At 28.2% G+C, this 17241-nt stretch overlaps 1 protein-coding gene across 1 annotated transcript in view; it reads right to left on the reverse strand.

Moving 5' to 3' along the window:
* LOC129972521 (uncharacterized protein C05D11.1-like) overlaps window positions 1-17157 on the reverse strand; it is a 30585-nt gene extending 13428 nt beyond the window's left edge. Inside the window, exons 1-9 of the mRNA XM_056086683.1 lie at window positions 16901-17157; window positions 12869-12951; window positions 7413-7571; window positions 6259-6468; window positions 5999-6121; window positions 5750-5890; window positions 3406-3516; window positions 2931-3022; window positions 1142-1244 (exon numbers count right to left, since the gene is read on the reverse strand). Coding sequence (XP_055942658.1) covers window positions 1142-1244; window positions 2931-3022; window positions 3406-3516; window positions 5750-5890; window positions 5999-6121; window positions 6259-6468; window positions 7413-7571; window positions 12869-12951; window positions 16901-17048 — 1170 coding nt within the window. The 5' untranslated portion in view covers window positions 17049-17157. The remainder of the gene's footprint in view (window positions 1-1141; window positions 1245-2930; window positions 3023-3405; window positions 3517-5749; window positions 5891-5998; window positions 6122-6258; window positions 6469-7412; window positions 7572-12868; window positions 12952-16900) is intronic.
* Window positions 17158-17241: the final 84 nt, after the last annotated feature.

Raw genomic sequence — 17241 nt, forward strand, 5'->3', positions numbered from 1 at the left:
TGAAAGGAATTAGCAGATGTATCATTTCGTTTCTGTGGGAAAAATAATAATCCAAACAATTCAGAAGTTAAAAGTTACAGTTGATGATATTGCAGTCCAGGTGATAAGAAACTTATTTTTAAATATTATATAAATTGGTCAATATTTAAAAAGTGCTATTTTGAGAGATCTGTTTAAAAGAATTCTAAAATAATTAACTGGATTACCTCATGTAAGAACAATTGTATCTCATCTATTGTTTATAAATGAATTTGATGGAAAAGTTAATGAAATGAATGGCTCAATTCCAGAGATGGGTGAAATAGTGCCCACTTCTGTTGATTTGCCACAGATTTTAAAACAGCAGTATAGAAATTTTATAAGTATTAAAAATGCTATGTATCAAAACACAATATTTTTAGCAAAATATGGATTTCAGAAATGCAGGCATAATTTTATTCATTGCATCAGAATTACAATTTTAATTATATTATATGTGTGTGTGTGTGTGTGTGTGTGTGTGTGTGTGTGTGTGTGTGTGTGTGTGTGTGTGTGTGTGTGTGTGTGTGTGTGTGTGTGCATGTGTGTATCCTAATTGAATTTTATTATAAATTATACTGGCCAGTTCCTAAAAAAAATTTGCCCCATCCCTTACGATTAAGTAATCAGCTATATTAAGTAAACTATCTTATAAGAAAATTTATTTAAAAAATCTAGAATTTTGATCACAGAATCTGAATTTAATTCAATCAATCAATTAATTTTTCATTACTATAATCTTCTCAAAAAATATAAAATATGTATTCCCAAATAAGAATTCAAAATATTTTAATTTAGTTTAGTTTCAGGAATTTAAGATATAATTTGAAAAATAACATTAAGTCTGTCTTTTTTTTCTCCAGTTTATTATGTATCTAATAACTAGTTAAAGGAAAAATTACATTAAAAAAAAGTTAGTTTCATATAGCACTATTAAATGCTTTGGTAAATCATAAAATCATAAAAAATTATTAATTTTTAATTATTTATTTCCCGTTGCAAGTATTTCATTTGCCTTTTTTTAATTCAGCAAATCTTACTCTACATTTCAATACAGAAAGCAATAGATAAATATTACTTTTAGCCTACATAAAAGAAGGGGAGGAAATGCAGAACTACTCACATTGCTTAAAATATACAATTTCTTCTTTCTTATAACAGTTCTCATACGTTCCATGTCCAGCTCCTCGTTACCATCAGCTATGGTTTTTAGAACATCAAACAACCTTCAAGAACATAAAAAAAAAACACTCGTTTAATGCAGGAGGCATTTTTTCATCAGCTCATTAACACATTTCACATACTTGGAACTTTTCATAACATAATATAGATCAGTATTAAGCTTACAATAGTATTCCTTTAAAAGGATGATACAAATTTCCAAAAAAACCATTTCACAGATGACTATATGACATAACAAAGAAAAGTAATGGAAAAATCTTACAATTTTTTAAATATAAATTTTGTTAATTACTGCACTTGCTTGAAAGTTCATTGCATAAAAATGATTCATCATTCATTTTAATGCATAAACCAATTCATTCTGATTATCAATTTATGCACTGAAGTTTAATACATAAATTGATCCTCAAAAATCTTCCAAAGAATTTTCCAGAATCAAATCATAATTGTTAAATGATTAATAATTTTAAATAATTTTATTTTCAAATTAGATTTTCTATGAAAATACCTAAAAAAATTTTAATGATTTTTTTTTCAAATATATTTATTATTCATAAATGTTGCTTTTTAAATAGAATTAAAACTCTTTTTAATTGTTAACTTTTTTTATATATGATATAAAGCAAAAATAGCTTTTTTTATTTAAGAATACAAACTGTTGGAAAAAAATCTGAAATACATTCTGAAAATTGAAAATATATAAAAATACATTATTAAAAATGTATGTGCTTATTATTTACTTTGAATCAAACTGTTTCACTGAACACTACACTATTATATTTTAAAAGTTCTGAAATGCATTTTATTAAAGAAGATTGAACACATTTTTGTTTAGAATAAATGGATGTCTAAGTGGCAAATGTTTATTAGGTGTTTTCATTAAAATAACTATGCCTATTTTATTCAGACATAAATGAGGATTGCAAACCTTTTTTCTTCCCTCTTCTTCTAATGCTTTTGCTGCTGTATTTCTTCAGAATTAGAAAAACAATACTCCTTAATACTACAAGCAATCAAATGTCCAATTTCCAATGGCGATTCTGATACATCAGTGAAATGCCAGTATGTTTAGTGTAAAAAAAATCTGGTTTGTCTCCACGACAAAAAGTTTTGAATATGTGTAATAACAATCTAAGCATGCACAAATTTATACCAATTTGAGGTATATGAAACAATTTTAACTAATGAATCATATGATACTCATCATATATTTTTAAAAAATGACAATTCATTTAAATTTGAAATCTACTCAAAAAGTTCTGTAGCTTTTTGAATGCAATAGAATCATTGCATTATTTAGTTTAATATTCAATTTTTAAACTACATAGAGATTATTTTGGGAAGAATTATGTATTTTGTACCATGATCATATAAAGCAGACAGCATCATAGTCAACACTTCATCAACACCAGTAGAAGAATATTTGATCCTATAGATTTAAAATCTATCAGATTTACATACATAGCAAGATTTTAATGGAATAAGCTCTTAAATTTGTCATTTTTCAAAATTTAAAAACTAAGATTATCATATAAATCTATTCAAATATCACAATATTAAATTATTATACAACAATGAATTGAAATATCTTTCATAAAAATTAATTTTTAAAAAAGACACTGAAAATAAAGTGTGTTGAACTATTTTTGACACACAATTCATTAAAATTATTGCATAAATATGCTAATACTTTCCAAAAACAGATGCAATTAAATTTAATGCAAACATACTTTTCTTTAACTTCTTGCAACTTTTTTACAGGAACATTAGAAAGATGAAGATAAATGCAAGATTCGAAGTTTTCTATCACAGTATAGTCCACCTACAAATGAATAATATAAAATTATAAAAAATAATTGTAGAATGGAAAAATACATAAATTTAAAAAAATTAAAGCAGTAATAACTATTACTGCTCAGACATTATATTAATATAAATAAAAAATATTAAAATACAAGCTAATTAAATAACTCAAACTTTAATTTTCTTTAATTATTACTTTCAGACTTCTAAATACATAAAAATCATCTTAAATATTTTAAATTAAATTTAAATTAGGCAAAATATATTCTTAACCATATCATTTGTAATTCCATGTTCTGTGAATTATAACAACGTGCAAGTTATCATTCAATTAATTTCATCAGTAATAAACACTAATACAAATAATTCAATTGAATCATATCAGAAATATTGACATGTTACCTGATTACATAAAGGATCATCAGTTTCAACAAGCTCACGATTTAAAGGCGAAACTGAAGTATCAGTTAAATAGTCCATTAAGATTTGGATGGATATCAACTGAGAATAATCCTGGGGGAAAAAAAGAGAGTAAAAAAAACTATGAAACTAAAATAAACCTAAATATCATTAAAAAAAAACAAAGCATATAATTTTTTTTATTAAATAAAAATGATTGGAACAATGCTCACTTTTTTTATTCAACTAAAAATTTTAAAAATTATATACATTACCTACAATAACACATATTGGTACATTAACATTTTAAATTTTAAGCACAAAACTATAAAGAAATGAAATTTTAAAAATCCCGTCTGTTTTCTATGAGTACAACAATCAATGCCCTTCTTCAAATGGCAAAGTAGTATTTTATTTATTAATGGATCAAACTATATTATTCAATCAATATATTTTTTAAAAAAAAAATGCAAAGCAATGTTCAAAGTGACAGAGAATTTTTCAATATACCGTGATGGTTAAAATTGTGGACACTTTTGAAAATGTTTATGTTTTCTAACTTCTGCTTACTAGTTTCTTTCTACTTATGTAAGATTTTGTATTTTGTGAAAAGTAACATTTTCTATATCATTTCAAAGAAAATTTAATGCTGATTGCAATACAAAAAGCAAAATTCAAATATTTACAATACAAAATAAGTTATACTTACTTAAATCTGAAAAACAAAGACAGTGATGAAGTGGATTGTAATTTCTAACTTCCCTGACAAATCATTATTCTTATTCTGGAAACTATGTTTATGTCTTGTTATTATGTTTAATGAATGTGAAGATACTATAAAGCATTGCACTGAATTTTAAAATATCAAAATCTATGACTACACTAGATGTAGTAAACACGTCTCCTACAATGGTTTGTAAGGCACAGTCTTTTATGTCTATTAGCTTTTGAATTCTTATATTCAATCCTTTAAGATTTTTCAGATCCTTCAGATAATTATATTAATTGAAATCATGATTGATAGCTGAAAAAAATGATTGTTTTAATTTTTTGATGTGAAAATCATTTTTGTAAAATTTTACTGAAAGTTATCACAAAAAAAAAAAAAAAAAACCTCCTCCCAAATTTTAATTTTTAATTAATTAGAATTTCAAAGGAAATCACACCAATATGCAAATTATGATGTATATATACACCAAGTCTTGTAACTCTAAATTAGATTATCTGACCAGTAGAGTGTCAGCATACACTCACAAACATACAGAAATGTTTGAATTTCCGATAATCTCTTTATTTTTAAATTTGTTTTTCATTAGCATTAATAAAAATTAATATTTAGTTATTAAATCCAAACCTTTGAAGATAGTATGGTGGAAGATGGGAATAGATAGCTCAGTGTAACTTTTTATAGTTAGTTAAAATGTGTATAATTAATTAATAAATGGTTAGAGGACCCAGGGCTCCACTACTTTTATTTGTTCTATTTGCTTGTAAGAAAATGTAAGAAATATTCTTTTATGTCTAATAGTTTTGAAATTCTTATATTTAATAATTAGAATTTTATGGAGTATTAATACCAATTAATTAAATTCTAAAGCTTTGGGATAAATGACAATTTTAGTTTCACCATTTCAGAGATCATTTTACAACATATACTAACAAATTAATCAGCTGAAATAAAATCTTATTTAGCAAATTCAAGGAAAAAAGAAAGTAAAGATAATTTACCAACTGGGGTCATTAAAGAAATAAAAAGTGCTAAAATATGGGACAAAATTCGGTCAAACAGTTAAAAGCATCACAATTTTAGAAGACACTATTTAATTATACATGCAGATATTAAATTTTTAGTTTTTATTCTATGTATTAAAAGTAAAAATAAAAAAATATGTATAAAGTAATTTAACATGAACATTGGCAGAATTGTACAAATGATAAATGAGATTAAACAAGAAAATAGGTTTAATATTTCAATAAAAAAATTGAATTGATTAAAAGTATTTAAATTTACTTTGAAAGGAATGATTAAAAATCAGAGAAAAATAATATATCATTATAAGATTTTTTTTTAATTTAAAATGATGTAACATTTTTGCACAGTGATTTGTTCATAAGTTATGGTGGGAAAACATATAATCTTTCAACTCTTTTGATTGACACAGAAATTTTTTTAATGCTATAGTTGATCCTTCTAAATGTTAAAGAATATGTGTGCCAAATTTTATTTGAATCTGCCGAGAATGTGGAATTGTATAAGATTCAAACAAATAAAAAAATATTCAATTTTATATACAGAGATTAAATTTTAATAGCCAAGCTTTATTTCAAATAGATATACAAAACTTACATTAGCCAATGGTCCTCGCCATGCAGCTATAACTAAACCATGTTCATCTTCATCTGAAGGATAATTTACTTCTAAAGTCACAGATTCTGGCAGGGGTGGAACTGGAGATTGCCATGGGCGAACAAATGGTGTTCTTTCAGTCTAAAAATTTTAAGGTCAAATAGCGCAAACTTTATAATTTTTAAGGTCAAATAGCACAAATAACAATATTATGTTTAAAAAGCAAAGTGAATAGCACTAGAAACATACATCAGTCGCAATTCTTTCTTCAACTGGTTCTAAGGCTTCAAAAACTTTCTGGGCATTGATCTGGCCAACTATAATGACACACAAATTTTCTGGTCTGTAAAACTCCTTATGATAAGCTCTAACCTGCAATTAAATATAAGGTAATTTTATTATATTTTTAAAAATTTAAATTATCAACAATCAGTTCATAAAAAAATAATCATTTATATTACAAATAATTACTTTTAGCCTTTTATAAATATTCAGTATTTGAAAATTACTTTTTCATTGGAAGTACTTTCTCTCAAATTTTTTAGAAGTCCACCTGTCTCTGATTTATAGCCACAGTGCCCAGGGTACATTGATCGAAGCATTGCCAAATGGCAAAGACTTTCACCAGAATTTTCACGAGTTTGCATCTCACTATACACCACACCTGCATCTTCTCCTTCGCCATTGATGGAATGAACTTCTGTCGCAAAAGCACTATCCTAAACGTGTAAACAATTATCATCATTATTAATGTAAAAATGCTAATAAAATTTCACTATGCTAATCATTGTTATAAAGAGGGGGAAAAGTTTAATTGAGAGATGATATATTTCTTAAATGAATTAAAGACTTTCAAACATTTAGGTCAGATTTATGTCTCTAAATATGCCTGATTGTATCATTTCATTCCTCTTATCTTATCAAGTTATTAACTTATACTTTATGAACTTTCCATTTTTACTAAAATTAGGTTAGTTATAAACCTCTTAAATATAGATTGTTTTGCTTTCTGTTATTAATTAAAGAAATGCATTTCAATTATGTGAGAATTCAATAAAATGAATAAAATAAGAAAATGTTTCATAACTGAAAATTCATAAAATGAAGATGAAGAAAAATGGGGAATATCTCTTTCTTAAACATCAAACAGAATGCAACTAACCAAAGTATATTCAAAAACTAATTGATAATAGTATCATCTCAGAGTAAGAATTTTTTTTAAATAAAAGATAAACAGATATGATTCTGTCATAAGATAATTACAATATATCATATTAGACCGATCTAATAATTAATATTAGTAATATAATGACTCTCAAGGTAGAAAATTATGAAATTTTTACTATTTGCTTCACTGCTTTATAATCTGATAAATATGCACAAATAGATGAATCTATATGTATAGTGTAACCTATTGGACTTAAAATTGATTTCCAATACCATAGAAAAAAAGTAACAATAAATACTGCTCGGTATCTCTGCAGTAATAAAAATTTTTATTATGATGTTTTATTTAGGTTGTTTATTAAGTTTAAAATCATAAATAAGTAAAGATAAGTAAAAGTTACATGTCAATTATATTTTCAGATTTTCAATAAAATAATCTCAAAATAAGCAACATGCAAATAACATAAAATTTATAAAAGCAAATTATTTAACTTACTGTTAAAGTTGGATATAACAAATGATCAATATAAATTGGTAACAGTTTCAGAAATCCTTCATCACCTGCTGTAGACATAGTGTAGCAAGTATGATCAGTATCAGTCCAGGCATTTGTACCTTGTGCTAAACAACGATTAGCAACTAAATCTAAAACACCCTATAAGAAAAGAGAAGAAGGAAAAAAAATGATTCATTTCATTTTAATATAAGTTACTAAAAAAACTTATAGGCAACTTTGAAATCATTAGAATTTTCAAAGCAGTTAAGCAAGTATTTCTTTAGTATATATAAACACAATATTTTTTTTTAAATTCAGATTTGCCGAAAAATTAAAAACCCAAACACTGTTTTCTAAAAGATAATGTATTTTCATGCACTTATTAACATAATCTCAACAAAGTCATTTTTTAACATCTAACAATTTATATAAGGAGAAAATCAATTAGAATATCAAGATATTTGATGTTGAATTTTTTTTATTTGATCTAAAATAAATAAAAAATCTTTCTTTTAAAAGTAAATGAGAGAAACAGTGTTATAAGTTTTAAATTGATTTGAAAAATATGTAAATATTTAATAAAGTATCATTTATGTGTCTTCCAAGATTAATTTAACTAAAATACAAAATGATACATAATTAATACTTTAATAAATAACTTTAAATGTTATAACTTTAATTAAAATTTATTTTAAAATAATAGCTTTTTAAGATTTTTTTACAGTTAATATCAGCATATTAACATATAATATAAAAAATAGTAACTAGAATTTATACAGGTAAATATTTAAGAATTGTTGAAATAAATACTATATACACATCTGCAAATCCACAGCTTATGCAAAACCAAGTTGCAGAGTTATATTTTTATTCTTTTATTTTTGAACAAAACGCACTGCGTTTTCTCGGAAATGTCCATGTATCTTCTTTAGCTTACCTTTCCGGCAATTTTTGAAAACTTAACTTGTATTACCTATGGCATACTCTATTGTGTCGCAAAATCAGTTTTTTACTAAAGATAATTTTCAACTATTTTAAGTGACATTTAAAAAGTATACCACAAAATAAATCACTATTATTGAAATGTTATAGCTTTGAACTAAAATTTCAATGCCCTGGATCTCACTCAGTCGACAACGTAATTAAGCGCCGCAATAAATACAAATTCAATATTAAATTCAGTAATTTATTATACAGTAAAATACCTTTCATAGGTCATTCAAAAGATCATCCCAAAACAAATATAAACACGAATAATAATCGAATTTAACATGACTTCATGATAATTGGAACAAAAACGTTTAAATATCATATATATCTTTCATTTGTGTGTTTCATCCATTTTCGATTCATTTTAAGCATCAAACACATCTTATTTCATTCTTATTTTTCGTCAGTAGGAATCAACCTGCTTATTCTTTAAAAACCTATAAGGTTAAACATGAAGTTACCCGATATGGCTAAAATACTAAAGAAGCTCAGGTTGCACCATATTTGACTCATTTATTTCTATTTCGCCTCTTGGGAAAAAACATTTCAATATATGCTGATGCCCATTGTTGAAGAAAGAAGTGAGAAAAAGTTCATTAAGCTTTATCTTAACTCTAGTTGAAACTCCTGGATCCCTAACCCGAATTCACCTTTTCTTTCTTGATACATCCAATAAACAAAGATGCCATCAAAAACATAACTTGTAAAAAAAACCAAGTCTCGCAACTCAATTCTTCTATTGTAAAAAGTTGTGAGATCCATGTAATACCAAGTCGGTCAATTCATTCAGTCCCTACTCAAGGGTCCTTCTGTCTTAAGTTATTACGTAATTAGCTAACCTAACAACATCTTATAGTGACCATATCAATATTATAAATCTTTTATGATTTAAATAGATTGACTTGGCCATCGCATGAAAACACAATGCATCTTTACATTAAATTAGATTACATTAACATATTATATTAAATTAGATTGTTTAGTGCGATTGCCAAGTCAATCTATTTATTTAAACCATAAAAGATTTTTAATATTGATATGGTCACTATAAGATGTTGTTAGGTTAACTAATTACGTAATAACTTAAGACAGAAGGACCCTTGAGTAGGGACTGAATGAATTGACCGACTTGGTATTACATGGATCTCGCAACTTTTTACGATAGAAGAATTGAGTTGCGAGACTTGGTTTTTTTTACAAGTTATGTTTTTGATGGCATCTCATTTCTTTTTGTAGATTGTCCTTTTCTTATTTTTGTATGTAGTCTTCCTCTTTTTCTTTTCCGGTACTACTTCTTGAGCTTCAGCTACAGTTTTTCTCATCGACACTTCGTCTATGATAAATAACACTACTTCTTTCAAATCTGATCTCAGAACTTGGAGCACTTCATCAGAAAGTGGCTTGTACTTAGGTGTTTGCTTGTGTTCTACAGGCAGCTGCAATAGTCTATGTATAATCAATCTATTCACATTGAATGCAGCTATTCCTGTTGGAACACTAACTGCCACTTTTTTGTTTAAATACGTCTTAACCCAAACTTTCAGAGTTTTTATTAAATAGCACTTTCCAGTGTCACCAGTTCCACTCACAAAACAGCGTAAAACGTCAGCGTTATTATCAGTTGTGTCCATTTTATTTGTGATCACATCGAAGATTCTTTTTTGATCGGCATTAAGTTTTGCGGTCATACTTTGAAGATCAGTTTGCTCTTCTTCAACCAGATTGATTCTCTGAAAGTCACCCATTGCATTTGTAGCTTCCACAGCTTCAAATTGAATTATTTCAAAGTAGATATTGTTACAAGCCTGTAGTTTTGCTTCCCGGCGTGAATATTGTCATCATAAGAAAGACCGTTTTACAGTAATCTGTATTAGATGCTGTCGGATGCCGAGCCAGTGATCCCAGAGCTTGGTGATAAACTTGGCGACCATTTGGTGACTTAGCGACGAGTGTGCCGACAAAATGGATAATGCTCGAAACTTCGAGAAATTTATCGATCCGTCCATTATTACACGCATATTTTAGTTTTTCCTTGATTTATACACTAAACACTAATTGCATGCTAAATTTGAAGCTTCTATGTCTGCTAGAAGTGCCTTAGAATTTTGATGATCGGTCAGTCAGTCAATCAATCAATCAGTCAGTCAGTCAGTCAGTGACAAGATTAACAAATTTTGACTAGTTATAATTCTGAAACTACTGGTTCAAATTTAATGAAATTTGAAATATACCGTGTTTATTTCATGCCTGCTTGGTTACTGAAAATTCAGGCTTCTAGTTTTATTCACAACGAAGTTATAGAGGGTCGAAAATGGCCTGAACTGCTTCGAGAAAAGGATGGTACGGCCGTGCCGCTTGTTTTTGCTCGACTTGGCGGGGGCACTACCGTGCCCCCAGAGTTATGATTACATTTTCGTTCTTTTGTATTCAATGCCCGCGGGAACAAAAAAAAAAAAAAAAAAAACATCCCCATCAATAAATATTTTCTCTGGACTTTCAAGAAAATTAAGCACTTTTAATGACCTTTTTGTCGAAATTAAGGTACTTAAAAATGATTTTCATATTTAAGCACTTTTCATGATGCTATGCACCCTGATACAATATTACCTTTTTTCACTGATGTTTTAAATAAAATTAAAAGCTTCCAATTAAATCCATCATATCTTTAAAAGAAAGTCTAATAACTCCTCTACATTCTTTTTCTTCATTACTTAAATTAGCACAGAAAATTTATCTTCTTTTAATTCATCAATTGTCAATCAAATATTATGATATTGGTAACACAGTCCAGATACTCCTTGAAAATAATTAATACCAGAAACAATGGCACTGAACAGACTTTGCTACATTTTTCACTAAATTTTTATTATTTATATTTTTAGATAAGGAACATCTTTTTTGGTATATAACCCTCACTTCAACTTCGAATGCTCATACAGCAGCAATTACAATCCACTACTCCGACCCGCCCTGCTGGGCTTGTATAAATCAGAATTCTCGGATAATGCAACAGCATTGGTGGAAATTATGGCTGGATCCTAATGATCATTGGCCACAGTACTACCCCTCACATAGGAGGCATTTCTGTCATTAGTAGGAGATAATTACTAAACACCATTTTTGTATCCACCAGGGTAGTAAGAACCAACCACCATATTGGAAGCTTTTCCATTCCAAAACCTGAGGTGTTCCCTGAGCGGAATAACAGCAACATATTCTAATGCTTGATTCTGTAAAACCTATTGAGAAGTTTTCCATTTAATAACTTAAAGTAGCCCAACTTCTTTGAATTAATATGCACACAAATATTGATTAAAAAAAAAATCTCTTCCCAAATTCAATTTTTTAAAAGAATTACAAAGGCCTTATAAAATACTTACGGCTATGGAATGGTGCATGAAAGTTATAGATATATTTTAAATTTCAATCTCCTTATTGTTGTTGTTCCAAAATTGAAAGTTAAATCCATTTAAAAGATTTGTCGAATAATTCATTAAACATTAGACAATACACATTAAGATCATCCACATTTACATAACACATCCTTAATGTACAGCTCACAAGAAAATTTTTAGAGGAAACATGTGTATGACAAGATTTCTTGGAACTAGTTTGAAATCGCCTAGTGAAAGTTATATGAATAATTCTAAACACATCTCAAAGAACACAATGAATGGTGCAATAGTATTATCTCAGTTACTAGATTTATTGGAAGATTTTTTTTGGCATTATTTTTCAAACACTCAACAAAAATAATCAGGTATTTTTAATAAAATAAAATTCAATAGATTTTCAAAAACAGATTAATCCTATGGGACAGATTTTGATTAGATGAATATTCAGAAGGCACCTGCTGTAAGACTTATATGAAAAGCCCATATTGAAAGTGAACCCATACTTGGGAACAATAATTCTTATATAAGTAACATTCTTATATTTTATCCTAATAGATATTTACTCTAGATTTAATGGCAAATTATACCCATCTTACTGGATTTACTCTAGATTAAAATGCAAACTCATTCAGATCTTACTGGATTTACTCTAGATTAAGATGCAAAATCATTCCCATCTTACTGGAATGCAATATTATGCTATGATATTAAATGGTAATATGATCACTAGAAGTTCCCCAGATACTGCCTTCTTAAGCTGCTTCTTTTTTTAATACTAATGTTAAAACAAGGCAACAAAACAATTTGATGTAACTGTACAACATTTGTACTTTAAGTATAATATACAGGAAAGATTACCTTCCTGTTAAAAAAATTTACTTTGTAATTTACGTTATTTTCAGTCTATCTAAACATAGAATATATTTCTGGAACATATGCAGGAAAACAAACCTCCATCCTTCCTTCCTTCTTCCTACATTGAAACTGCAGCCACAGCTAATAATACATAATGCTTTTAAGGTTATGTATTATTAACTGGTTAAACAAAAGTAGGAAAAAAAAAAAAATTACCTTGTATGGATATTTCTCACTGCCCATAAATACCAAATGTTCCAATGTATGTGGTAAACCATCATCATCATGTGCTTCAGTAGCTTTAAAAAAAAAAGAAAGAAAGAATAGAAAAAACTAATTTAGAAATTGAATAAATAAAAACCCTGCTCATTAATTTTTAAATGGCAGACAAACGCAACAAAACAGAGAAATAATAAAATGAATTTCACCAAATGAACCAAAATACAAATTTTACGCAGTAAATTAACTACCTTATGAGAATCAATGCATTTTCAATTTCTTGTGTTGAATTTATTTCAAAATATTTATAAAAAGAATATTATAGCTTTGGAACATAATTTGAATTATTCAATATATATATAGCACTTTCCAAATAACACAAAAATAGGGTTTTTTATTATTAAAAAATTTCTTATTATTAATATAACATTGCTTGTTCCATTGATAAAAAGTAAAATATAAAACCTTAGGCAAAGGAAGTTTAATTTGAAGAAAGAGGTGAAGGGGTTGCAGTATAAAATGGCTACATAATGCACTATTTTGGACATTTTAGTATTATTCATGCAATCATAAAATTTATATCCATTGCTAAACTTACTACTTAATAGCATATGCCAGGGGTGTTTGTGGGACCCCAAAAAATCCCCTGAAACTTTTACGGACTTACTACCGGCATTTTGGAGTTTCGAGAAGGGGGGGGGAATGAAAAATTACAATTATGAAGTATTGAATGACCTAATTATAAAAGTTCAATGAATTACTTTTTTTGCAAAATTAATAACCATAAACTTTCAAACATATAAACTACTACATTTTATGCAAATATTTTAAATTACCTGAATTAATTCTTTTAAAAAAATTATCTAATTTCTGCTGCTTTTTTTTATTTTCTGATGTTTGTGGGCTTGTCTTTCTTTTGTGGTGAATTTCATAATTGCAGGAAGGTTGACTTTTATTTTCCTCATTTACAGTTGAAGAAATTTCCTCGAGAACTGCACATGCAGAAGTAGAAGCAGTTTGCTTTTCTGCTAATGTAGAAGCTTTTTCAGAGACTTTTATAGGTGACTCATCTGAAATACATGTTTTTAAGTCCTCTTGATATGTTTTCCAACTTCTGTTCATATTCAGTAAGAGATCTTTGTGAATTGGATCAGTCATTGGATTTTTTGAGCCATAATTTTCACATGAGGTTTCTTTACAAGCCATTAAATCATATTTAATAGTCTGCACTGCATCTAGGGAATCAATCTTAAGAGAGGTTCTATAGTCAGTGACAAGTGTATCCATTAAGTTGAATGCACTTTCCCCTAATGGGCCATGGAAGCAGCTAAGGCAGGCTTTGACCAATTTAGCCAATGTAGGATGCTTATAATCATTTGTGAAATCATCTTTTAAATTAAAAACTTTAGACCAATATTTATCAATTGTACACTTGACTTGATTTCCACTTTCATCAGATGTGTAGAGCATTTCTTTGGTGATATCAATATCACTCTGGTATAACCTTATTTCAGCTTCTACTTTTGACTTTTCATTATCACTAAAAATATGGGACATAAAAGATGATAATTTTTCAAAAGCTAATATTGTACTGATTTTACCTCTTAGCTCTGGATCTAATGCTGTAAAACTAATTAGATATGAATTTTTAAGGGGTAATTTCTGTTTCATATGCTGAAATTTCTAAATGAAATTCTCTTGCGTACATAAATAAAAAAATATTTCAATAAGCGAAACGAAAAATTTACACGTGCATCAATAAATGAAACGAAAATTTTACACAGCGGAGAAAAAAAGTTGCGAAGCGATCAATGACAAATAGCTAATACGGCGAAAAATCCCCCTTCTCTACTTATTGGCGCCACGCCAGTAGAGATAAGACCTTTGAACCCAGAGTCACGTTATCGCACATCTGGTCGAACGAAGTCTCCCCCTTTTTTTTCTGCCGCGCCTACTTGCCGAAAAGAATCCAGAAGAGAATGTCCGAGAACCGGGGGAATGAGTCATAACTCGCAATAAGGAAAGAACAAAAAAGAAGTTTTTTCCCCCTTTTCACGCATTATCACTGCCTTTGGAGAAAGAAAGGAAAAGTTTTCACCACACACACTGACCTTGCGTTTTCTGCTTTAAAAGCAAACAAAATTACCCAGATCAAAATAAATAATTCATTATTATTCCTACTTCCTTTTGAACGACGATCCCCGGAAATTCCGGGGATCGAAGTTCAAAATCCCCGGAATTCCGGGGTTTCCCCGGAGCACAAACACCCCTGATATGCTCTCAGGGTGATACGAAAATGTCTAATTATTCTACCATTTAAGGTGTTTACAACACAAGTAATCAGAAGATAAGAAAAGCCAGGCATTGGATCAAAATGTCTTTTTTAATCATTTATAGAATAATTAACAATATGAATTGGTAAATAAAAAATGTGAAAAGTATACTGAGATTGGTATTTGTGTACTGGCTACACGCCAGTGATCAAAGATTGCATGCTAATAGGTAACTAAGGTTCATCAATAACAAGCAGTTAACATTATGCTGTCCACATGTCTAATTGGTATTCTTTCATTTGGTGCCAGTAGACTCTTTCAGATCATTTTAGATATCATTAGATCAGTTGGTTTTCTGAGGACACCAATTTAGTGTTGCCAGCATTTCCCTAATAGTTTTTATAGAACACCTACATGATATCACATTGTGTTAATAAAGATTTAAAAGAAATGTTAAAAAAAATTAAAAATCCATTTGATAAGGATTTAAACTTTGTAGAAATTTTTTACAATTAGTAATTATAGCTCTGTCTCAAATCAGTATGTTTTAGTTAAATATTCTTCCATAAACCTTCCAAGAAACAGGTTTCATATTTTACAAATCTTAGAAATTTGTTTTTTAAATTATTCTCCACCCTAACAGAAATAAAGTGCAAGAGAATTATTCCTCACAAAATAATATATATATAAATATACTTGCCATTTTTCCTCCTTTATTCATCATATTAATAGAATTGCACCTATCGATTGCCTTCAAAATCTGAAGTATATGATTCATTATAAATCATGCATTAGTTGCCTTTTTATTCCATCCCAGTTATACAGTTCTAATAACTCAAATAATTCTGACTCATAAAATATACAATAACCTTTAAATAATTTTATATTAATTTTTATAATATGTCAATTGCTTAGTAAAGAAAAAAATACCACCCGAAGCATAGAGCATTCTTTCCATATTCATCATATATGTTTTAAAGGGAAATTATACCAATATAATAACTAAACTTATCATTACTTCTCATTATGCGATACCATAAATAGTACTTTAATTTGATGATTCTTGACTTATCAATATCTGGAAAGTAATAGCCACATACCAGCAATCAGTCAACAAAGAATGCACAATAATAGGTTCATTCATAAGTGCAATTTGGCTATGTTCACTAATGGCATGAGGTTAAAACTAAAGTTCAATATTGGCAGCGGTTAAAATGCAAATTCCCAATATTTCTATTATGATCATTAAGTAATACCAATCAAATAAATTTAGCCATAAAAAAGGCCTTACAATTTTAATAAAACATGGAAGTCTTATTATTTCTTTCATTCTATTTTTAACACATATTCCTTTTGACAAATGTTTTTTAGCTACGAAAAGTGGACATGTTTGGGTTTAATAAACTAAATTTGGCCTAATACTCTACATGTATATTATAATATATATTACTATGTTTATAGAACATTTCACTCCTTTTATACCATCTTTAAAAATTTTCATTTAAAGTATCATATTGAAATAATGTTTTATAAAAAAAAACCATAGTCTATTTATCAATGTTTTAATACAAATCAATCTTTTACAATTAAATGTTCGAAATTTCTAAAACCGGTTTGAGCAATGTGTATGAATCGAAAGTAGTCCGATTGATGAGGGCAGAAGTCCAATTGATGGAATTATTCAAACCCGGAACCAAGACTTATTGGTCAGACAAGTCTGACCACATAGTTAAAATGAAACTGAAAAATTGCTTACCGACACATAAATAACCGCCAACAAGAGGACCATCAGCTTCTGCTATGCATATGGTCATGCCGCTTTTGGTTGATTTATATTTCGATAATTTAACTCCTCCATCAGTCAAAATCTCAGCGGTACACTCATAAGCCGAAGATTTCGTCATTATATTTTTCTTACAATGAAATAAAACGTATAAAACTTTATAAATTGAACAACAAGAGGCAACAAGCCTCGCTTTCACACGTTAAGGTACGGTATGGCACGATCAAACACTGAAGAGAAACAAAAAAAGCAATGACAAATAAATGGATTTTGAAACGATGCCAAAATTGAAAGCTGTAAAATTTAATACTGAA

Source organism: Argiope bruennichi, chromosome 6 (assembly GCF_947563725.1).
Source record: "Argiope bruennichi chromosome 6, qqArgBrue1.1, whole genome shotgun sequence".
Lineage (NCBI taxonomy): Eukaryota > Metazoa > Arthropoda > Arachnida > Araneae > Araneidae > Argiope > Argiope bruennichi.